Source organism: Portunus trituberculatus, chromosome 8 (assembly GCF_017591435.1).
Source record: "Portunus trituberculatus isolate SZX2019 chromosome 8, ASM1759143v1, whole genome shotgun sequence".
In the NCBI taxonomy this organism is placed as follows: Eukaryota; Metazoa; Arthropoda; class Malacostraca; order Decapoda; family Portunidae; genus Portunus; species Portunus trituberculatus.
This window is the reverse complement of record NC_059262.1, coordinates 6,365,260-6,388,393: the sequence shown is the minus strand read 5'-3', so window position 1 is coordinate 6,388,393 and position 23,134 is coordinate 6,365,260. Positions and strand designations below refer to the sequence as shown.

General features: G+C 41.7%; 1 protein-coding gene across 2 annotated transcripts; it reads left to right on the top strand.

Moving 5' to 3' along the window:
• Positions 1 to 1,063: 1,063 nt before the first annotated feature.
• On the top strand, positions 1,064 to 18,140 carry LOC123501114 (transitional endoplasmic reticulum ATPase). 2 transcript variants are annotated; one of them, XM_045249703.1, is made up of 15 exons: positions 1,064 to 1,210; positions 5,768 to 6,002; positions 6,870 to 7,004; positions 7,760 to 7,939; positions 8,435 to 8,576; positions 8,917 to 9,036; positions 9,797 to 10,084; positions 10,591 to 10,784; positions 11,274 to 11,423; positions 12,641 to 12,737; positions 13,249 to 13,376; positions 13,712 to 13,825; positions 14,607 to 14,801; positions 15,411 to 15,566; positions 16,909 to 18,140. In XM_045249703.1, the coding sequence occupies exons 1-15, from the start codon at positions 1,188 to 1,190 to the stop codon at positions 17,146 to 17,148; spliced, it is 2,397 nt and encodes a 798-aa protein (XP_045105638.1). In that variant the 5' UTR covers positions 1,064 to 1,187; the 3' UTR covers positions 17,149 to 18,140. The 2 variants fall into 2 exon arrangements, with proteins under 2 accessions (XP_045105638.1, XP_045105639.1); XM_045249704.1 differs by lacking the exon at positions 1,064 to 1,210 and adding an exon at positions 2,722 to 2,872.
• Positions 18,141 to 23,134: the final 4,994 nt, after the last annotated feature.

Here is a 23,134-nt window from a genome sequence, read left to right as displayed (position 1 = left end):
AAGCTGAAGCAGTGGTACATGAGCAGCCGGTACATAGAAGCAAGAACTCAAATTAAGTGAGGACAGATAGTGAAGACTGACGGAGGCTTCCTGTCTCCTCTCCCTCAGTAGCGATGAATAGCGACAACTCCCAGTCTGAATGAAGAATATACTTTCATTTCACGTTAATATAAATACAACCACAGGTAATAATGATGATAATATAATAATACGGTTTATTAGGAATTGCAGTACCACATACATACTGAAAATATACATATGGGGATTGGGGGAATGATTAAGATTAGAACATTAGCCTCGTTGTTTATGGCGCGCAACATCGTGGGATCGCACTGTGTTGGTAACGGTCGGCTGGTGACGGAGGCACTGATGGAGACTGACGAAGGAGTAACAGCATATTGCCAATTTTCACCACTGTCAGTACCGATGAATAGCGAAAACATCTTGACTTTGTAATTGTCTTCGTGTAGCGTTGATTGAAAGGCCAGCACAGGTGTGACAGGTGACGAAGTGACAGAGTGACATTCAGAAACGCTTTGCTTTCTCACCAAGACCATTTTCCAAGGCCACAGAGGTGACTAGCGGGGTTTTCAAGAGTGATTCTCCAGTTAATAATACAGAAATCTTGTCACTTTGCCTGTAGAATCGTAAAAACACCTTAAAAATCGCTCCTCTCTCACCACGACTATTTTCCAAGGCCACAGAGATGATTGACGGGGTTTTCAAGAGTGTTTCTCCAGTTAATAATACAGAAATCTTGCCACTTTGCCTTTAGAACCGTAAAAACACATTATAAATTCGTGAAAATTCAAATGAAGGGTTTTGAAATAGTGGAGGTGAAGCAGAAGAGTTTCAAAATACGATCACAGGCGTTACCATCAGCTCTCGTCTCCTGAACAACCAAAGAACCACATTTTACAAGCTCGTTCTCCCCTCTGTATATTATGACACTAAATCACAATTAAACCTAATGAGATCGTAGTAGTAGCAGTAGTATTTGTTATTAGTAGTAGTAGTAGCAGTTTTCACCTTGTATTTTTTGTCTTTTTCATTTACAGGAGTTACCGATGCAAAGGCTTGGCTGAGAGGAAGCCCAGACACTTGTAACATCAATACCAAGATCAAGACCTGAGTGACGCAGCAACACGTCATTTATTTAATCTCCCACCCGATAAGACAGCTACGTAATGGACGAGGCCAGCAAAATAAGGCAAGAAGCAGGCTTATTACTAATGACGCACGCATACCATTGCTCTCTCTCTCTCTCTCTCTCTCTCTCTCTCTCTCTCTCTCTCTGCATGAGGAAGTGAAAGAAAAATAAGATATAGATTAATGAATATAATCTCACGCAAATCTCGTACACACATGCTTATATGGTAAAATTATAATAGAAATGAGGTTACGCCATTATGATGCAAGATGGAATATTCGAAGGTACCGCCTCTGAGACTGTACCGTGACTCAATGGACTTCCTATTTCTCCTCCGTCATGCTCGTCCTGCTCCACCTTTTCCCTTCTCATCTAAAAGTTCCCGTCCCCGCGCATGTCTTTTATTGCGTATTATGTCTCATGTATCCTTGCATGCTTATTCTACCTCTTTGTCCTTTCATAATGCATCTCCAAAGTTCCAGTTATGACATCTTGCATAACTTTTTCATTTCGTTTTCTTTCAACAAATCAATCTTCTGTTTCATCTTTCCTCTTTCTTGATCCCGCCTCTGGTCTTTCTAATATGAGGCAGCGGCGTATCATTTATATTCCTGTCTAGTTTCATCTCTTACCTAGCTCATTATTTCTTGTCTCAATTATGCATTCTTCTCAACCCACTGGTTATCTTTCCTATAGGCCTACGTATTCTTGGCTTTATTATGAGTATGGTGATAGGATATTTACTGCTTTACAATCTTACATCATCTTATATAATCTAGTTTTCTTCTCTCTCTCTCTCTCTCTCTCTCTCTCTCTCTCTCTCTCTCTCTCTCTCTCTCTCTCGTCTAAATTATTTTTACGTTATCACTGTCGAAGGATATATAATTCTTTGCTCTGAAATCTCGTATTATCTTCGTATTATAAGCTTATCGTCTTCATCTTAAAGTATTGCCTCTCATCCATTCCTCTACAACACTAGTTATCTTTCCTAAGCATCCTCACGATTATAATGAGCTAATAAAATGACTGAAATCCTGCATCCTCCTCCTCCTTCCTTAAGTCTTGCCTCTGCTCTATTCTTCCACATCATTAATTATCTCCCTAAACATCCTCATGGTAATAATAATGAGCATAGTGTGAGGAGATACGTTTAAAGAGACTTAAATCTTGCATCCTTTTCCTTCTCGTCCTCCTCCTCCTTCGATCTCCTTGACCCTTTCAGTACTGGGACACCTTTTTTACCTTGAGATTTGTGTACGATTAGACCATTTTATCGACATTAAGAAGGGTCTGTGGAGGTCAGAAGAATGTGAAGATTAATGGTCGAGAGTCTTCACTATTTTAATACCCCACATACGTTTATGAAGCTGTATTAAATCACCAAATTGTAAACAGAATGAGTAGGAAGAAAACGTCATGGTACTGAACTGAAGGGGTTAAATATCACCACTGCTATATTCCTGCAAGTCTCGTATGTGCTGTATTCTTCCCTATCACTTAATGAACCCCCCTTAGACACCCTCGTGGTAATAATAAAGAGCAAATAGAGAGGAGAGAGACATTTAAGCCTGGCGGGGAAGTGAGATAACCAATAGTAGAGGCGAGGGTGGCGTCATCCAACCCGCGCCGCGCATTCCACCTCCTGCCAGTGTGCTCAGTACCTCCTCGCCAGCCTTACCTCCCTCAACCTCACGCCTTCCACACAGTCACCATGGCCGAACAGTACGTCACCAAGGATGAGTATTACCCCCATGACCTTACTGGTGCACTGTGGGAGTCATGGGTGAAGCAGAATGGGTGAAAAATTGCATATGTGTATTGATGGGTCCTCATACCGGCTTGCTGGGTTCAGAGTCCTCTCATGCAGCTGGTTTGGGGTGTTCTGGGTGTATCAGGGTGGTTTCCGGGTGCGTTTCCGGTGGGTGAAGTCCTTTGTGTGGTGTTTTGGTGTGTGGTTGATGTGTGGTTGACGTGGTGTGGGTACGAGGTGGAGTTTGATGGATGGACAGTCTCGAGTCAACCTTCAATTTTGCCCAGTCACCACCACCTCTCCGCCACCTAGCGCATCATTTCACACGTTTTTCCTTATTTCTCCCTACTTTCCTCCATCCTCCTGCGACCACTGCCCTATTTACCCATCCTTCTTCCTCCTGGGTACCTTCATGGGGCAATAATGGGTGTAAATAATAGAGAAAGCCATTATGTTTACGTAGACAAAGAGTTTCAGCTGATGCGGTTATCCAGCTCCCACTTTTTCCCCCCTTCCTCGTCCTCCTCCTCTCCCTCTCCCTCTCTTGTGGTCCTACAAACGTGAACTGTACTTGCCTAACTCGTTCTGAACTTGTATTGTGTGATTTGGTGGTGTGTTTTGATGTTGAGGTTAATTTTGGGGAAGTGTTTAAATAAATGATTGCATAGTTTTGATTACTCGTGTTAGTTGTAATATTTCACACGAAGGCTTATTTAGAAAGATTATAAGGTTTTTGTACCCATTATAATTAATTTTCTGTAGCTAAAATGCATTGCTGTTCTATTATTAAGTTACTGAAACACAAAACTTTTGTAAAAATGCATTGACCACCACCACCACCACCACCACCACCTTGCTAACCCCATGTGTTTTGTGATCAGTCAGTGCTTGGCTTGTAGATGTTGAAGGTGACATTGGCTCTTGGGAGATGAAGGGAGGAGTGAGTGTGGGTTGAGTCTGGAGAAAGATGATGCAGGTGAAGGGAGAGGAGAGAGGAAGGTGGAGGTGTGACAGGTCAGCGGTGGAGAGAGAGAGAGAGAGAAATGGAAGATGATGATTTGATAGAGAGAGGGAAGGATAAAGCTGGAGAGAGAGCAGTTGAGTGAGTGATGGAAGAGAGAAGAATGGAAAGACTGTAGAGAGAGAGAGAGAGAGAGAGAGAGAGAGGGTCATTGAGGGATTGAGAGAAGAATGGACAGCCTGAGGTGAGATAGGTAAATGGCAGGTGAGGGAGAGGAGAATGAACCAGCTATGGAGAAAGAGAGATAAAGAAATGACAGCTTAGAGAGCGAGAGAAAAGATTGGACAGGCTGAGAGAGAGAGAGATAACAATTGAATGAGGGAGGAAGAGAGGGAGAAAGATAGATGGGCTGAGGAGAGAGAGAGAGAGAGAGAGAGAGAGAGATGAACAGACTGAGGAGAAAGAGTGAGATAAATAAGTTTAACAAGAGAGAGAGAGAGAGAGAGAAACTGAATTAAAAAGAGAAATATAACAGAGAGAAAGAGAAGAGAAGAAGGAGGAGGAGGAGAAAGTCATACCACAAAAATAATAATTCTTGAAGTCTTTGGTGAGGAAGGCAGTGGAAACATTCTGTGGGGAAATGAGTCACTGCAAACATCCTCTTTTAATACGTTTGGTCTTGTGCATGTAAATATGAGGCTATTATTGTATTATCCACCACCACCACCACCACCACCACCACCACCTTTTCATTTCCCTCCCTTCTCTCCTCCATTTGTTTCATCTTTTATTCTTCCTTCTTCTTTTCCTTCATTCTTTTCCAATCCATCTATTCCTTCCTATCATCACTACTGTTGCTCCTGTCGTCACCACCACCATCACCACCTTTTCACTTCCCTCCCTTCTCTTCCTTCATTTATTTCATCTTTTATCCTTCCTTCCTCATTTCCTTCATTCTTTTCCAATCCATCTATTCCTTCCCTTCATTCCTTCTCCATTAACTCTCTCTCTCACTCTTTATCACTCTCCCTATCCCTCCCTCTCCCTCCCTCTGTTTCCTCATCTCAGCAAACCTTTTAGATCAATTTGTCAGTGTTTTAAGGGAATTGGGATTGCGTAGAGACTGGGCGTGGTAAGACAGGTTGAGAGCCCTTAATGAGAGGTGTTAGGGCAGGTAGTGGAGGTATGCAAGCCCTGTAGTTGGCCCTGATTACCTGATCAATATCGTGACTGGGCTGAGTGGGTGTTTGATAATAATAATAGTAATGTGTGGTTTATTAAAATTACAGTACATACACACTTGAGAATATACATGAGGGGGATGTTAGGAAGGCTCAAGGTTAAATATGAAATGAAAAAAATGCTTAAAAATGCTCTATAAATTAGTAAACTGTCTTAAAAACGCTCCCATGACATGTGTGTGTGTGTGTGTGTGTGTGTGTGGGGGCTGGATGGTAGGAAGGTGTAAGATTAGATATGAAATGAAAAAACACTTAAAAACACTTCATAAATTAGTAAAACACTATTAAAAATGCTCCCATGACTTGTGTGTGTGTGCATACGTGGGGGGGGATGGTAGGAAGGCTTAAAATTAAATATGAAATGAAAAACGCTTAAAAATGCTCCCTAAATTAGTAAAGCACTCTTAAAATCACTCCCATGACTTGTGTGTGTGTGTGTGTGGGGGGAGGATGGTAGGAAGGCTTAAGATTAAATATGAAATGAAAAAAAATACTTAAAAACACTTAAAAACACTCACATGATTCGTGTGTGTGTGTGTGTGTGTGTGTGTGTGTGTGTGTGTGTGTGTGTGTGTGTGTGTGTGTGCCCCTGCCAACAAACCTATAAATTCTAGCAGTGCCACATGACCTCTATTGCAGCACCTAATAATTTATCCTGCCAACAGAGAAGACCTGGCCACTGCGATCCTGAAGGAGAAGAAGAAGCCAAACCGTCTGGTGGTGGAGGATGCCGTGAACGATGACAACTCGGTGGTGGCACTCAGTCAGGCCAAGATGGATGAGCTGCAGCTGTTCCGAGGCGACACCGTGCTCATCAAGGGCAAGAAACGCAAGCAGACTGTGTGTATCGTGCTCTCCGACGACACAATGAGTGATGACAAGATCAGGATGAATCGTGTGGTGGGTGTTTTATTTTTATTTATTTATTTTTTTTTATTTAAGAGATGACCAGACAAGGGTAAAAAAATATAAGAAAAAAAAGGGCCCTCTCAGTTTGTGTGTGTGTGTGTGTTTGTGGGTTAGTTAGTGTTTGCGTCACTAGTATTTTGGTTCAATTTTTTTCCTTTTATTTTTTGTAAGAGACGATTAGCAAAGGGTAACAAAAATATAAAGAAAAAAAAGGCCACTCATTTTGTGTGTGTGTGTGTGTGTGTTTGTGGGTTAGTGTTTGTGTTAGTATTTTTGTGGTTCTATTTTTTTTATCTATTGAAGAGGGGAAAGCTGGCCAAGAACAACAAAAAATATATATATCTAATCTTTTATCCCCTTGAGTACCATAATCCATTTCCATATTCATTCTGCTTATTATTTAATGATTTTCAGCTTCAGAAACTTACGAGGGGGATTAAAAATAGTGAGAACTGTGACCATTAATCTTCTGACCTTTATAGACCCTTCCTAATGTCAATAAAATGATGTAATCTTACAGAAATGTCAAGGTAAAAAATGTGTCCCAGTACTGAAGGGGTTGAAATAGTCAATACTCTGGCCATTAATCTTCTGTCCTCTATAGACCCTTCCTAATGTCAATAAAATTATGTAATCAAGCACAAATCTGGTAAAAAAAAATGTGTCCCAGTAATGAAGGGGTTAAAATAGTGAAGACTGTGCCCATTAATCTTCTGCCCTCCATAGACCCTTCCTAATGTCAATAAAATGGTCTAATGGTACACAAATCTGGTAAAAAAAAATGTGTCCCAGTACTGAAGTGGCTCAAACTCCCTATTGACTCAGCACACCACGTTTTAATCCACATTCCCTTCCCAGGTGAGGAACAACCTTCGCATCCGCCTGGGGGACATCGTGGCCATCCAGCCATGCCCGGACGTGAAGTATGGCAAACGCATTCACGTCCTGCCCATTGATGACACAGTGGAGGGCCTCACTGGAAACATCTTTGAGGTGAGACTTGCTTATTTGTATTGTTATTGATTCATGTCTATCGTGTCTTTATTATTTGTATTCTGCTATTGATTAATTTCTATCTAGTCTTTGTTATTTGTATTCTATTTAGTCATGTGTCTATTTTAGTCTTCATTATTTATTTGTATTTTGTTATTGATTCAAATGTATTTGGGGTGAATTGAAGGAATTTTGGTGTGTGTATGAAGGATTGAAGTGTGTTTGTGGTGAATAGATAGAGGGTTGACATGTATATAAAGGATTGAAGTGTGTTTAGGGTGAATAGAAGGAATTTTGATGCGTATATGAAGGATTGAAGTGTGTTTGTGATGAATAGATAGAAGTTTGACAAATATATAAAGGATTGAAGTGTGTTTGATGTGAAAGAAAGAATATTGATCGGTATATGAAGGGCTGAAGTGTGTTTGTGGTGAATAGAAAGAAGTTAAGTAGAAAGATAAGGAGGGGGAAGAGGAAGATAGGAGAAGATTGAAAGAAAGGGAATATAATGAGGAGGAGGAAAATAAAGAAGAGGAGATGGTAGAGAAAAGAAATGGGAGATAGAGAAAGGGGAAGAGGAAGAGGAGATGGAGAATAAATGAAAAGAATAAGAGAGAGAGAGAGACATTATTTTACACACTCAAGCATAACCTAACCTAACCTAAGAACTAATGAATAAAAATAAGAAAAAGAGAGAGAGAGAGAGAGATGGCATTATTTCACAAATCCTAACCTAACCTAACAATTATTCACAGGTGTACCTCAAACCGTACTTCCTTGAGGCATACCGTCCCATCCACAAGGGCGACCTGTTCCTGGTGCGTGGTGGAATGAGGGCGGTGGAGTTCAAAGTGGTGGAGACTGACCCGGCCCCTTACTGCATCGTCTCACAGGACACCGTCATCTACTGTGAGGGAGAGCCGGTCAAGCGAGAGGTGTGTGTGTGCGTGTGTGCATGTGTATGTGTATTTACCTAGTTGTGGTTTGTAAGAGGGGAGTGAATTTATGGTGTTCTGTCTGTATATCTCTATCAAATTTTCGTCATCTAGTGTGAGGGAGAGCTGGTCAAGCGAGAGGTGTGTGTGTGTATGTGTGTGTATTTACCTAGTTGTGGTTTACGGGAGGGGGAGTAAATTCATGGTGTTCTGTCTCTTATCAAATTTCTTCTTAAAATTATGCACAGTTCCAGCCATTACAACCTCCTCATCGTGTGTGTGTGTGTGTTTCTAGTTTCCACTATTTTGCAATGGACTGATAGCGTCATTGTTCACTCCATTTTATAAGTCAAGTTTAGTTAAGTTAATGATTCTTTTTTGTAGTTTTATGATTCTGCTGTGGTTAGTGAAATAATGATAGTGTGTGTGTGTGTGTGCAAACGTGCATGGACTACACACTTAGAGAGAAAGATTACAGCTGTTTGTGTCTTGCAGGAGGAGGAGGAACAGCTGAACGAGGTGGGATATGATGACATTGGAGGTTGCCGTAAGCAGCTGGCACAGATCAAGGAGATGGTTGAGCTGCCTCTGCGCCATCCATCACTCTTCAAGGCTATTGGTGTGAAGCCCCCTCGAGGTAAGACAAAGAAGGTGTTTAAGCCCCTAGTCAGAAACACTGCTCTCTCACAACGACAGTTTTCCGAGGCCACAGAGACAAATACCCTTATTTACAAGACACTTTCTCCTTTTAATTAACCAGAAATCTTGCTAATTTATTACTAGATCCATAAAAACCTTGTCAATCCATCACCAGAACCATAAAAATGCCCTCAAAAACACGAGTATCTTCAACTAGAACCCTTGTAAATTTGCAGTGGTGAGAGCAAAACATTTCACAATACAGTTTATTACTAGAAGTCCATGTTTTATTTATTTTTTAAGCTAATGTACAGAGGCTTAAAGGAACACCATTGCAGGTATCTTGCTGTACGGCCCTCCTGGTACTGGCAAGACACTCATCGCCCGAGCTGTGGCCAATGAGACTGGAGCATTCTTCTTCCTAATTAACGGGCCTGAGATCATGTCCAAGCTGGCCGGTGAGTGTGGGTCTTCTTATGTTGGGTTAGGAAGGAAGACTGAGATGTTGGGAGGTTGTAGAGGAAAACTGAAGACTTGGGTAGATAGAGGAAAGCTAGAGGAAAACTTGGAGATGTAGGGAGATCGTGGAGGAAAACTGTAGACTTGGGTAGATAAAAGAAAACTGGAGGAGACGTAAGGAGATGTAGAGGAAAACTGAAGACGGGTAGATAGAAGAGAGAAAACTGGAGGAAATTATGGGAGGTACAATGGAGGAAAACTGGAGTGGATTTTGGGAGATAGTGGAGGAAAACTGGGAGATGTAGGAAGATCGTGGAGGAAAACTGTAGACTTCGGTAGATAGAATAGAGGAAAATTTGAGGAAACTGTGGGAGGTACAATGGAGGAAAACTGGAGGGGATTTTGAGAGATACAATGGAGGAAAATTGGAGAAGACTTTGGGAGATAAAATGGAGGAAAACAGGAAGAGATTTAAGAACAAGTGAATGAAAATTGAAACCCTTACTTAACCTACCCGAACCTAACTTAATCTAGCCTAACCTAACCCAACCACATTTGAATAAAGAAAATTTCAAAGCATTACCTAACACAAACCCCCATAAATTGTAACCTGACATAAAAAAATAGATAAATAAAAAAAAAGTATGAATGAAAGAAAAAGTAAGCTCGGAACCCCAAAAAACTAACCAAATCTAATATCCCCATCAAAAAAATGATTAAATATAACCTAACCTAACCTAACCTAACGTAACCCCACAGGTGAATCAGAGAGCAACCTGCGGAAGGCATTTGAGGAGGCCGAGAAGAATGCCCCGGCCATTATCTTCATTGACGAGATTGATGCCATTGCCCCAAAGCGAGAGAAGACCCATGGGGAGGTGGAGCGCCGCATTGTGTCGCAGCTCCTCACCTTGATGGACGGCCTCAAGCAGAGGTCTCATGTTATTGTCATGGCCGCCACCAACAGGCCTAACTCCATCGACCCGGCCCTCAGGAGGTTTGGCCGCTTTGATAGAGAGGTGGACATTAGCATCCCAGACACAACCGGTGAGTGTGTGTCCGTCTGTCTGAGTGCCTTGTTTTGGTTGACCCTTCAGTACCGTGACATGTTCTCATATTTATTCTGGTGACTATTTGGTGATTTTCTACAGCTTCAGAAACTTATGTGGGGGATTGAAATGGTGAAGACTGTAGCCATAAATCTTCTGACCTCCATAGACCCTTCCTAATGTCAGTAAAATGGTCTAATTGTACACAAATCTCAAGGTAAAAATGTGTTCTAGTACTGAAGGATTAAAATAGTGAAGACTGTGGCCATTAATCTTCTGACCTCCATAGACCCTTCCTAATGTCAATAAAATGGTCTAATCATAACATTCCTTCCTCCTCCTCCTCCTCCTTATGTCATTTTAAGGTGCTCAAGTGAAAGAAACTAGCACTAAATCTTAGCCTCCTCCTCCACCACCATCACCACCACCACCTCCTCCTCCTCCTCCTCCTCGTAACCAGCACTAAATTAACCACCCACTCCTCTTCCTCCTCCTCCTCGTCAGGGCGTCTGGAGGTGCTCAGAATCCACACCAAGAACATGAAGCTCTCCGATGATGTGGACTTGGAACAGATCGCAGCCGAGACGCATGGCCACGTAGGCGCTGATCTGGCCGCCCTGTGCTCTGAGGCGGCCCTTCAGCAGATCAGGGAGAAGATGGACCTTATTGACCTTGACGATGATCAAATTGATGCTGAGGTGGGTTCTATTGGAGAGGTTTGGGGTTCTTTAGGGTTTTTTTGGGGTCTTGTGTTTTTTTTAAGTGTTTTTGTTTATTTATTTATTTTTTTTATTTATTTTATTTATTTATTTATTTTTTTTTTTTCTGGGTTTGTTTTCCAGTGAGATGGTTTTGTGTTGGTTGTTTGTGTGTGTCTGTGTTTTGTTCTCTCTCTCTCTCTCTCTCTCTCTCTCTCTCTCTCTCTCTCTCTCTCTCTCTCTCTCTCTCTCTCTCTCTCTCTCTCTCTCTCTCTCTCTCTCTCTCTCTCTCTCTCCACTCCTCACTCTTACACACTCACTTCCTCTCTCCCTCTCTCCCATCACTCACACTGCCTCCTTCCCCCTTCTTCCCTCCCTTCCTTTCTCCCTCCTTCCCTCCCACACACTACCTCCCTCTCTCCCTCCTTCCCTCCCTTCCCCTTCCTCCCTCTCCTCTCTCCCATCACTCACACTGCTTCCCTTCTACAGGTGTTGAACTCCCTGGCTGTGACAATGGAGAACTTCAGGTTTGCCATGGGTAAGAGCACCCCGTCGGCCCTCAGGGAGACTGTGGTGGAGGTGCCCAACATTACCTGGGACGACGTTGGTGGCCTGGAGAACGTCAAGAGGGAGCTGCAGGTATGTAGTCATGTTTTTGGGGTGTTAGAGCTTCATATGGGTGTTTAGGGGGTGTTTAAGGCTGATTTTAGTGTATTTGGGGATGTTTAAGGGTGTTGGGGTCTTATTAGGATGATTTTAGGGTGTTAGGGAATGTTTTTGGGGTGTTAGCATTGTGTTTGGGTGTTTAGGGGTGTTTGAGGTAATTCTGTGGTGGTTTGAGGGTGTTTGGGGCTGTTTAAGGATGTTAAGGCTGTTATTAGGATGTTTTTAGGGTGTTTGGTTCTGATTTCAGGGTATTTAGGACTGGTTTTAGGGTGTTTAGGGCTGTATGGGGTTTTCAAGGTGTTTTTGGCTGATTTTAGGGTGTTAAGAGATGTTTTAGGCTGATTTCAGGGTGTTTGGGATTTATAGAGCTGTTTGAGGATGTTTTTAGGATGTTTGGGGCTGTTTGGAATGTTTGGGATTGAATTTAGGATGTTTGGGGCTGTGTGAGTCTGATTTCAGGTGTTTGAGGCTGTTTTTAAGGGTGTTTGAGAGTGTATTTGAGGTGTTTAGGGCTTTTGAGGATGTTTTTTTACAGTGTTTCAGGCTGTTTTGGTGCTTAGGGCTGTGTTGAGGCTGTTTAGGCTATTTATGACTATGTTTGGGATTTTTAAGGGTATTTGGGGGTGTTTGAGGCTGTTATTAGGCTGTTACAACCATTTGCTGCTATGTTTTGGCTGTTTTGACTTGTTAAGGGCTGTTTAGGCTTTTTGAAGCTATTTATGGACTGTGTTTGGGATGTTTTTGGGGAAAACTATTATTATTCCTATTTGTTTGTCTTCCTTCCTAATTATTTGTTGTCTTAGTTATTTGTCTTTCTTCTTCAATATCACCAAGAACTATTGATCATTCAGTGTTTCTTTCCCTCAACACTCGCCCTTTGTTTGGTGGTGTAGGGGCTGGTACAGGACTTCCTAATTCTTGGCCTTCCTTCCTGTAGTCTGTCCACTCTAAAATGGCTCCTGAGTCTGTGTCTGAACATAAGCTACAATATGTTTGGAGCCCAGGAGCCATTTTAGAGAAGATAGGGTATAATAATTTTGTCTTTCTTCCCAATATCACCAAGAAGAACCATTAATTTTGCAGCCTTTCCTCAACACTCATCCTTGATTTGGTGTTGCAGGAGTCACCAAGAATTATTGATCATGTAGTGTTTCTTTCCCTCAACACTCACCCTTTACTTGGTGTTGCAGGAGTTGGTGCAATACCCCGTGGAACACCCAGACAAGTTCCTCAAGTTTGGTATGACGCCCAGCAAGGGAGTCCTCTTCTATGGACCCCCGGGATGTGGTGAGTGTCCTTAAAGTTCCAGCCTTCTTCAGTCACCAACTTTAATCCCTGGAGTACCATGACGTGTTTCCATATTCATTTTGGTGACTATTTGGTGATTTTACACAGCTTAAGAAACTCATGTGGAGATTAAAATAGTGAAGACTAGCCATTAATCTTCTGACCTCCATAATGTCAATGAAATGGTCTTATCATACACAAATCTCAAGGTAAAAAATGTGTCCCAGTACTGAAGGGATAAAAATTGTGAAAACTCTGGCCATTAATTTTCTGAGCTCCATAGACCCTTCATAATGTCAATAAAATGGTCTAATCATGCACAGATCTCAAGGTAAAAAATGTGTCCCAGTACTGAAGGGGTTGAAGTAGTGAAAACTGGCCATTAATCTTGTGACCTCCATAATGTCAATAAAATGGTCTAATCATACACAAATCTCAAAGTAAAAATGTGTCCTAGTACTGAAGGGTGTAGTAATTCATCTTCTTACCTCTGCCACCTTGCAATCTACAGGTAAGACGCTGCTGGCCAAGGCTATCGCTAATGAGTGTCAGGCTAACTTCATCTCCATCAAGGGCCCCGAGCTGCTCACCATGTGGTTCGGCGAGTCTGAGGCCAACGTGCGAGATGTGTTTGACAAGGTGAGGCTGAGATGCTGACAGGCGGGCACTCACTCACTCACTCATTCACTTGCTCGCTCACTCACTCACTCCCTCACCTACTTACTCATTTATTTATTCACTCACTCACTCACTCATTCACTTTTTTTTTTTGCAATTTAAATGATCTACAAGTGTCTTTCATGTTCCTTTTACTTTTATCTTTTATTTTTTACTCATTTATCTTTTTTTGTATCGGAAATAATCGATAATATTTACAAAAAGGAGACTTGATGCATTTTTAGTGATTCATATCTGCAGCGTGTTTTGCATAGTGACAAGTGGTATTTATTTATCTATCTATCTTTTCCATACAGGCCCGTTCTGCTGCCCCCTGCGTGCTGTTCTTTGACGAGCTGGACAGCATTGCCAAGGCTAGGGGTGGGTCGGTGGGTGATGGTGGTGGCGCTGCGGACAGAGTTATCAATCAGGTGAGGAGAGAGTAATGCCAGTAAAATGCTGAATAAATGTGTGTTAATAAGACCTGCATTTAGTAAGGATATCTGGTCTTCTGTTTGGTGGCTGTGATGGGAGAAGGTGGAAGAATGATTGGAGAAACAGAGAAGAAGAGGAGGTAGAAGAATGATCGAGGAGAGGGTGAGGGGAAAAACTGTAGGGAAATTGTAGAGAAAGAATGATTGGAGGAACAGTGAAGGAAAAGGAGAAAGTTGAGGAATGATTAGAGGGAGAGGGGGAAAAAAGAATAAAGGATTGGTTGAAGGAGAAACTGAAGGAAAATAGAGGAGATAGAATGATTGGAGGAAAGTGAGGTAGAAGAATGATTAGAGAAAGTGAAGGGAAAAATATAGAAAGTAGAAGAAAGATTGGAGGAGGAAGAGTGAAGGGAAAGAAGAAGGTAGGAAAATGATTGGAAGAGAAACAGGTGAATAAAAGAAAAGAGAGAATAATGATTGGAAGAGGAACAGTGATGGAAAAAAATGAAAAATATAGCAAAGATTGGAGAAGAATTGCAGTGAGGGAAAATGAGAAGGTAGAGGAAAGATTGGAGGAATAGAGTGAGGGAAACGAGAGAACAGAACAATGACCAGAAGAGAAATAGTGAACGAAAATGAAAAAACGCAGAAGAATAGAAGAAAGATTGAAGCTGAAAGAGACAAAAAAAAAAAAAACAGAGAGAAAGAGAAAATAGTGAAAGACATTACTGAATACAGCCATAAATCCCAAACAATCACCCCTTCCCCCGTTCCGCAGGTCCTGACAGAGATGGACGGCATGGGGGCTAAGAAGAATGTGTTTATCATCGGTGCCACCAACAGGCCGGACATCATTGACCCAGCCATCCTGCGTCCCGGCCGTCTGGACCAGCTCATCTACATCCCACTGCCTGATGAGAAGTCTCGCGTCCAGATCCTGAAGGCCTGTCTCCGGAAGTCCCCCGTGTCCAAGGTAGGGAACGGAATGGGTGTTGAATTCTTGCGGTGTTGTGTTGGTGTTGATTTAAGGTGTTGAGTGTTTAAAAGATGTATTGTTTTATCTCTCTCTCTCTCTCTCTCTCTCTCTCTCTCTCTCTCTCTCTCTCTCTCTCTCTCTCTCTCTCTCTCTCTCTCTCTCTCTCTCTCTCTCTCTCTCTCTCTCTCTCATTTTTCTTTATTTTTTTTTCTCTAATTACTAGGAAAGGATTCTTGTGTTGTGTTGATTTTTTTAAGGTGTGTGTGTGTGTGTGTGTGTGTGTGTGTGTGTGTGTGTGTGTGTACTTAACCCCTTCAGTACTGTGGCGCATTTCCATATCCATTCTGCTTACAATTTGGTGACTTCATACAGCTTCAGAAACTCGTGTTGGGGATTAAAATAGTGAAAACTGTAGCCATTAATCTTCTGACCTCCATAGACCCTTCCTAATGTCAATAAAATGGTCTAATTGTACACAAATCTCAAAGTAAAAATGTGTCCCAGTACTGAAGGAGTTAAAACTAGCCAAAAAACATCTATCTACCTATCTATCTATCTATCTATCTATCAATCAATCAATCAATCAATCTATCTTTTTCCCATCAGCGTGTGGACCTGGATTATCTAGCTAAGGTGTCACATGGGTTCTCCGGCGCTGATTTGACCGAGATCTGCCAGCGCGCCTGCAAGCTTGCCATCAGACAGGCTATTGAGGCAGACATCCGCCGGGAGAAGGAGAGGGCCGAGGGTGACAACATGGATGTGAGTACCTGCTGTTGTCTTGTTCCTTTAGTTGCTGGTGTGGGTGAGTGGGGTGGGTGGCAAGACTCCGTTTCTACCTTAAATTGCTGGAGTTTTGAATTTGTGTGGTTGTTTTTTTTTAAGGGAGTTTGGTCATAGTTTTCTCTCTCTTTTCTCTCTCTCTCTGTCTCTTTTCTCTTTCTCTCTGTCTCTTTTCTCTTTCTCTCTGTCTCTTTTCTCTTTCTCTCTGTCTCTTTTCTCTCTCTCTCTCTCTCGTTCTCACTCTCTCTCGCTCTCTCTCGCTCTAATGTGGGGCTTTCACGAGAATTTACGAGCTGAAGGAGACATTTATTTTTAGTACCTCCTATCTGAAAGCCTAGCCATTAGGGAACCATCACCCTGACTAAGGAAGTATTTACCTAGCTGTGTTTACCTGTAGTGGGTTTTTCAGGGTAGCAGTCTCTTAGTATAGTCTCTGTATGCATTATCCACTTCCTCATAAGCTTGGACAGTTTACACATTCACACTTTTCCTCACTCATGTTCACAATTATGAGGAAAAATTGCACTTCTCAAATGTCTCTTCTGCAGTTTTCTTCTTCTTGTGTCTAAAGTAAAAAAAAATCTTCAATATCCTTGCTTTCCGTTGTGTGATTGTGAGTGTGTTGGTGTGTTGCTTGTATTGTGGACCAGAGACTTGAATGGTTGTGATGAAGATGATTGCCGATGATAACTGGTTTGTTGTGACTTGTGTGGTGTGTTGTGGCTTTATGGAGCTGTGGAGAGGAGGAAACGAAGTGATTTGAATGAGATGCTTTGAAAAATTGTGGAGATAGACGCATGGATGGATTAAGGCTTGTGGAGGTGCAGAAGTCCACTCTTTGATGTTATTTGAATGAGATGCTTTGAAAAAATGTGGAGAGAGACGCATGGATGAATTAAGACGTGGAGGTGCAGAAATCCACTCTTTTCTCCATAATATTACTCCTCTGGCCATCAGTTGTGGGTCTTTTGATACTGGCAGCTCTGTATTGGTTGGCAGGTTGTGTGTGCGTTGTGTTGTTTGAGTGTTTTGTATGTTGTGGCTGCAGGTCAAGGAGATGGAAGTGACTAGTTTTGTGTTCTTGTGTTCTGTGCCAGCCAATCTTCTCAATCCTTCTCTCCTTCTCTCACATCTGCCTTTTTCTTCTCCCCTTTCACTTCACATCCTCCATCCTTTTCTCACACCTCTCTCCTCTCCCCATCACTCACTACACACCTTATCCTGCTCCCCTTATTGCCCTACTCCCTCCCTCCCTCATTCCCCTGCCTTCCCTCATGCTGCCTCTCTCTCTCTCTCTCCCCCCCAATCACTGTTGTGTCAGATGGAGGAGGAGGACCCAGTGCCAGAGATCACCCGGGACCACTTTGAGGAGGCCATGAAGTTCGCCCACCGCTCCGTCTCGGACAATGACATCCGCAAGTATGAGATGTTCTCCCAGACGCTACAGCAGAGTCGTGGCTTTGGATCAAACTTTCGCTTCCCCGACCAGCAGGGGCAGGGCGGCACCAGTCAGGGCGGGAACTTTGGCAATGACGGGGAAGACGACGATCTCTATTCCTAAGTTCCATTCCTCCCTTATCCATCCTCCTGTGAGCCCCTGACCTGCTGCCGTTACTGGTGTTGCTGCCACCACCACCACTACCGCCACCACCACTGCTGCTGCTGCTGTCTGTACTGCTTCACTTCATGGGGTCAGGAACACCACCACAGCAGCAGCAGCAGCAGCAGGAATGGCAGTGATGACCACATTAACACAACACAGCCATGTTGTTCCTCTGTGAAGCAGAGAGAGAAAGACTAAAGGGACACAGAGATTAGTATAAAGTTAAGTTGTGTAGGGATGTTGAGTACACTTACATACACACATACTACATACACACACACACATACACTCACCTGCAGTTGAGCCAGTGTGTGGCATGCCGTGCAGGGGATGCAGTTACTTAGCCAGCTGGCCAGCACCGCCGCGGCCAGACCGTGTCGGGCGTGGCCAGCGCAGCGTTGGGCATGAGCTGCTGGTCAGGGTACATACTAGAGTAAGGGCGTCCAGCAGTGTACAGGGCACCGGGGACTAGGCATCCCCACCGCCCTGCCCTCCACTACCATCATCACCACCACCACCACCACCAGGCACCCTTACCTCACCCCGGCAGGAGGAGGGGCAGGGCAGCCGGGCGGCGGCGAGATGACCGGCCGCCAGCTGAGGTGTTTTATATCGTAGACACTGTGGTGTTATTTTTGTGTATCTAGGGAAAAGAGCAAGTGTTTGCATTCTGGTTAATCCATTTAGGGCTCATGAGTTATTCCTAGGATTAAGGGTTTTCTTTCAACTTCTGTTCTTTTTTATTATTATCTTCCTTCAGTCTTCTCTGCAGTTTTAGTTCCATCTTGTAATGTGAGTGTGAGGCCGCTGTGTGGCTGTGTGCCGTGCAGGTGAGGGTGTGTCCAGGTGAAGACAGCCTGAGATGCAAGGTGTCTGTGTATCATAATTACCTGTTTAAGTGTTGATACATAAACTTAACCTTTTCTTACACATTAAAAGAGAAGTCTTGACCTGTGTGTGTGTTCCTCAGACCTGACACAAACATGGAGACTGGGAGGACTGAGTCATGTGTCCCTCAAACCTCTTCAGTACTGGGACACATTTTGACCGGGAGTTTTGGGTGTGATTAGACGATTTTTATTTACATTAGGAAGTGTCTATGGAGGTCAGAAGATTAATGGCTAGAGTCTTCACGATTTCAATCTCCACATGAGTTTCTGAAGCTGTATAAAATGACTAAATAGTAACCAGAATATGAAAACGTGTCATGGTACTGAAGGGTTAAAATCTTCCTTTCTTTGACTTGAACTCTCTAACAAACAAGGATCCAGACACCAGATAATTTTATTTACATTCGGAAGGATCTATGGAGGTCAGAAGATTAATGGCCAGAGTTTTCACTATTTTAATCCCCACATGAATTTCTGAAGCTGTATAGAATCACCAAATAACAATCAGAAAGGGTTTAAATCTATCCCTGAAGGGTCTAAATCTTCCTTCCTGCCTGTATGCCTTCCTTCCTTCCTTCCTTCCTGCTTGCCTTCCTGCCTGCCTTCCTTTCTTCCTGCCTTGCTGCCTTCCTGTGACTTGAAATCTCTCACAAGGAAGGTCCCAGACAGCCACGTCTACCACCACCATCACTGCCTCTGGTTTACGCACTCTTGAACTGGTCTCATCTTTTCCAGTTTTGTCGTCCTCGGCCACTGACCCCTCTTACATAAATAAGGAGAGAGAATAGTTTAATCACCAGAGAACTTTATTGATAACTTATACTACTACACTAGCATTTCAATCCAACTCAGACGTTTTTAGTAGTGATAAAATACAGGAGGAAAAATAACTTGCATCACCAGAGAACTTGATTATAATTGATAACTTAGCATTACACTAGCATATATTTAATCCATTTCAGACTTTTTTTTTTTGTAGAGATAAAATACAGGAGGAAAATTAACGTTTCATCACTCGTAAGACTTAGTAATTTCACTTCACTATAATATGCATCAGTGAAATTAAACAGTATTAGTATGAGAGGGTAAATATTAGGATAGATATACCAGAGCAGATGACTTATTGTACTAGAGCCTGGTGGATGAAATTAAGAGCTTGATGGATGAAATTAAGAGCCTGGTGGATGAAATACTAGATAGAGCCTAGCAGATGAAATAAAATCACGTAGGAAATTATACTAAGCCCTAAAAAGAGGAAATTAATTAGAGCCTGCCAGATGAGATGAAACTATAAGGGCAAGATTGAGGAAATTAAACTAGAGCCTAATAGATTACAGTAAACAAGAGTCCGGTAGATGGAACTGAATTTAGAGCCAGATAGTTCATATTATTCTAGAGCCTGCTGGTGGGTCATATTAGTAAAAGGATGTAGTGAAGTTATAAGACGGTTGACTTTAGTAGGATATATAATGAATAGGATAGACGCTCAAAGGAGAGGATAGGTCAAATAGGAGTTTTATAATGGTAATTTTAAACTGGTAACAATAAGACATAATCAAAGGGCTGACAACTAAGTGGGTCTCTCTCTCTCTCTCTCTCTCTCTCGTTTGTGTTGCTCTTGGCTAGCTTTCCCCTCTTATATAAAGAAAAATAAATAAATAAAATCGTCTTGTTCTATTATTCGGCGATGCATTCAACTGTCACAAAATAAATAAATAAATAAAAAGCTGCCAGGGAGGGAAACTCACTCGAGGCGGATAAAGTCTTGATAAAAACAACAAATAAAAGAAAATTAAGTAAACTATAGATGTAAGAGTAGCCTAATAATTTCTGAACACTTAGCATTTATTTCTGGACACAAAAAATGCGGCTTGCTTCTCACCATGAACCATAAGGAAATAATATAACATGAAACTATTTTTTTCAATGCACCAAATTCAAATCCAACCATCAAGTAAAAACCATAATATTGTTTCTAAATTATCCAACATATAAAAAACCAATAAAACGAGAGAAAAAAGTATAAAATAAGAAAAATAGGAAAATTCACCACCACCACGTGTCACGATCATTACCCGAATCTCGAAGCAAATCGGCGCATTGGAGGTTATATTCTTGTTTTTCCGACATTTTCGCCCTAAGTTCATTTCCCAGAGGGTTACTGTATTCACCCAAGACTCAGTACATAGTGGTGATTACTCCCAACCTTTCTGAGTGGAGGAAAAGTGCGTGAGTGAGCAGGGAAAAGAGGAAGAAGAGGGAAGAAGCGGCCATCAGATGTGAGTACCCGCGCTTTTTTACCTCCGTGTTGTTTCAGTGTTTCAAAAATGAATCACAAGGTTTTTCAAGGGTGTTTCTCCTTCTGGTATTGTAGAAATGCTGTTAATTTGTCACTAGAAACATAAAAAACACTTTTGATAACTCCCATGTCACTTTAATTAGAGTCTTTAGGGCGTTAAGATTGTTGTGACGGGGTTTTCAACAGTGTTTCTCCTGGCATTGTAAAAATAGTTAATTCGTCACTAGAAGCATAACAAATAGAGCTTTTGAGACGTTATAATAGCTTTTACAATGTTTTCAAGGACGTTTATCCTGCTGGTAATGTAGAAATGTTGTTTACGTGTCACTAGAAGCTTAGAAACCCTTCATAACCCATTTTCGCTTTAATTAGAGTCTCTAGGGCGTTATTATTGCTGTGACGAGGTATTCATGAGTGTTTCTCCCGCTGGTATTGTAGAAATGTTGTTAATTTGTCACTAGAAGCATAGAAACACCCTTCATAACCTTTAGTGTTATTTTTGCTGTGATTTGAGTAGCAATATTTATTTGTGTTTATTTTCAGGTCTATGTGTGCTCTTTATTTATTTATTTATTTTTTTTTTTATTTTGATGCATTTTAGTTCATTTCCATCTTACCTGAATGATTTACCTGCTCGTGGCGTGATTGTGGTGGAAAGACAGGCGTGATTTTTATGTTGAATGCATTTTGGTACATTTCCTGTGTACCTGAATGATGTGTGTAGTTTTGACGTGGTTGTGGAGGAAATTTAGGCTTGGTTTATTGTTCCATCTGTTCAGCATACTGTTTTTCTCTTTTTTTTTATTTTGATACATTTTTTATATTTTGATACGTTTTGATACATTTCCTCTGTACCTGAATGATTTATCTATTTTTGGCGTGGTTGTGGAGGAAATATAAGCTTGTTTGTATTGTTCGACCTTCTAGTCTACTCTTATCCTATTTGTTTATTTATTTATTTGTTATTATTTATTTTTATTATAAGGCTTACCTGTTCCTTCATGTATGATTAAGTGGCCAAGGCTAATGCGTTCTTCGTGGGATATTTCACAAACACAGCTCAAAACCAACTAAATTTATTACCTAACATATAAAATAACACAACAACGAGACACAAAAGGAATGAGACACAAAATTCCCACATTCTGTTTTCTCAATCACTTCACTTCTTTGCTTCTATCCATTAAAACGTACGTCAATATTCACCTTACTCACCCAACACACCAGTCATACAATTTTGGCTGTCGTTTTACCACTTTTTAGAGAGCCAGCACTCAATTGGGCCTTTTATTTATTTATTTATTTATTTTACCCTTGGCTGGCTCTTTCCCCTACATAAAAAAAATGACTACCGATCTATCATCACTACATGCGAAGGATCACCTCAAAATATTCCAAGTCCACAGTATACACAGCACGAGGCTCTGCGACACTTGGGAAAATTACTAGTGAGGCGAAGCAGAGGAGGAACCCAGTCAGTCTTCATGGTGGAGTCAACACCATGCAGATTAAATCCTATTCACACCCAAATCTCAAGGTTAAAATTCGCCTCAGTACTTAAGGGATTAACAAACATAGTGCGTACAACCTTCAAATATTCTCCTGCTGACCTCATGACTGGGCGACGACTGAGGGAAGATAAGAGAGCAAAAACACGAGATGCCAACATAAGCACCAAGTCAGCATCATGAGGTAGTGAGTCAGCTGGGGACGAGTGCTGAGTGCTGAGCTAACATATTAAAGCCATGTGCAACGTAGAGGCTCAACGTGTAGGGCTCAAGGCATCTCACAGCTTCAGTTATCCTCTTGTGTTTTTGAAGCTCTTCTTGTTGCTGTTTGTGTGACGTTAGGGGTGTAATATAGTGATGATAATATTCCGGTTTCATGAATGGCAGGTAGTACAGGTATAGAGCTAAAAATCTTATTGAATCTACTTCTACATATTTACTCATATACCATAGTGTGTCTACTCTAAAGTGGCTCCAGGGTCTCTGTTTGAATGGTGACCCAGGGAATGCGTGGTTGTCAACTTGAGGAAAACTGAGCTATCCTTGTATTGAGTGCGTTGATCAATAGAAAACAAGTATTATTCACATCAAATCAATTACGCTATCAATAAACTGAATGTCGTAAGTCCAGGAGCCATTTTAGAGCACACAGACTAAAACAATCACAATAAGGCCACACAACCCTAATTTTGGCGCCTGACTTATTTAGATTTTTTATTTTTATTTATTGTTTTTTTTTTTTCCATCACCCTGGCATGGTTATTAGGCCATTATTTTATTATATTTGTGTTTTGCTAGGTTTTCTTATATATACACTTCTTTATTTCATTGAAGTAATTGTAGTTGTTATTGTTGATGCGCGCCAGCTATTTATTCCGCCAGATAAATCCTAGCGGCCTGTGTCCCGGGGTGATGTTTTCCCTATTCAACAAGAAAACAGTATTAATGAGTATATTTTTACAATTTTGGTGGCAGATTAACAAGATTTCTACTTTATTAATAGGAATAACACCATATTTAAGTGTATTTTTGTAGTTTAAGTCACAGATTAACAACACTTCTATATTACAAACGCTCTTATATAGTGCATTTCGTTTTGTTCGGCGTTTGTGTCTCCAGCAGCGGGTCACAACTTCCGTCTTACACCATGTACGTACCTAATCGCTGCTATATAGGTGAACTGGGGCCACACATGCACGTGAATGGATGTCTTGCCCAAATGACCTCTGACTTGTCCCTGTGTGTGT

Excerpts from the sequence above, each read along its gene's own strand:
- LOC123501114 (XM_045249703.1), top strand. The coding sequence starts at position 1,188 with ATGGACGAGGCCAGCAAAATAAG. Across the intron at positions 7,940-8,434 it reads GAGAGCCGGTCAAGCGAGAG|GAGGAGGAGGAACAGCTGAA; the intron begins GTGTGTGTGTGC and ends TGTGTCTTGCAG. Across the intron at positions 10,085-10,590 it reads TAGCATCCCAGACACAACCG|GGCGTCTGGAGGTGCTCAGA; the intron begins GTGAGTGTGTGT and ends CCTCCTCGTCAG.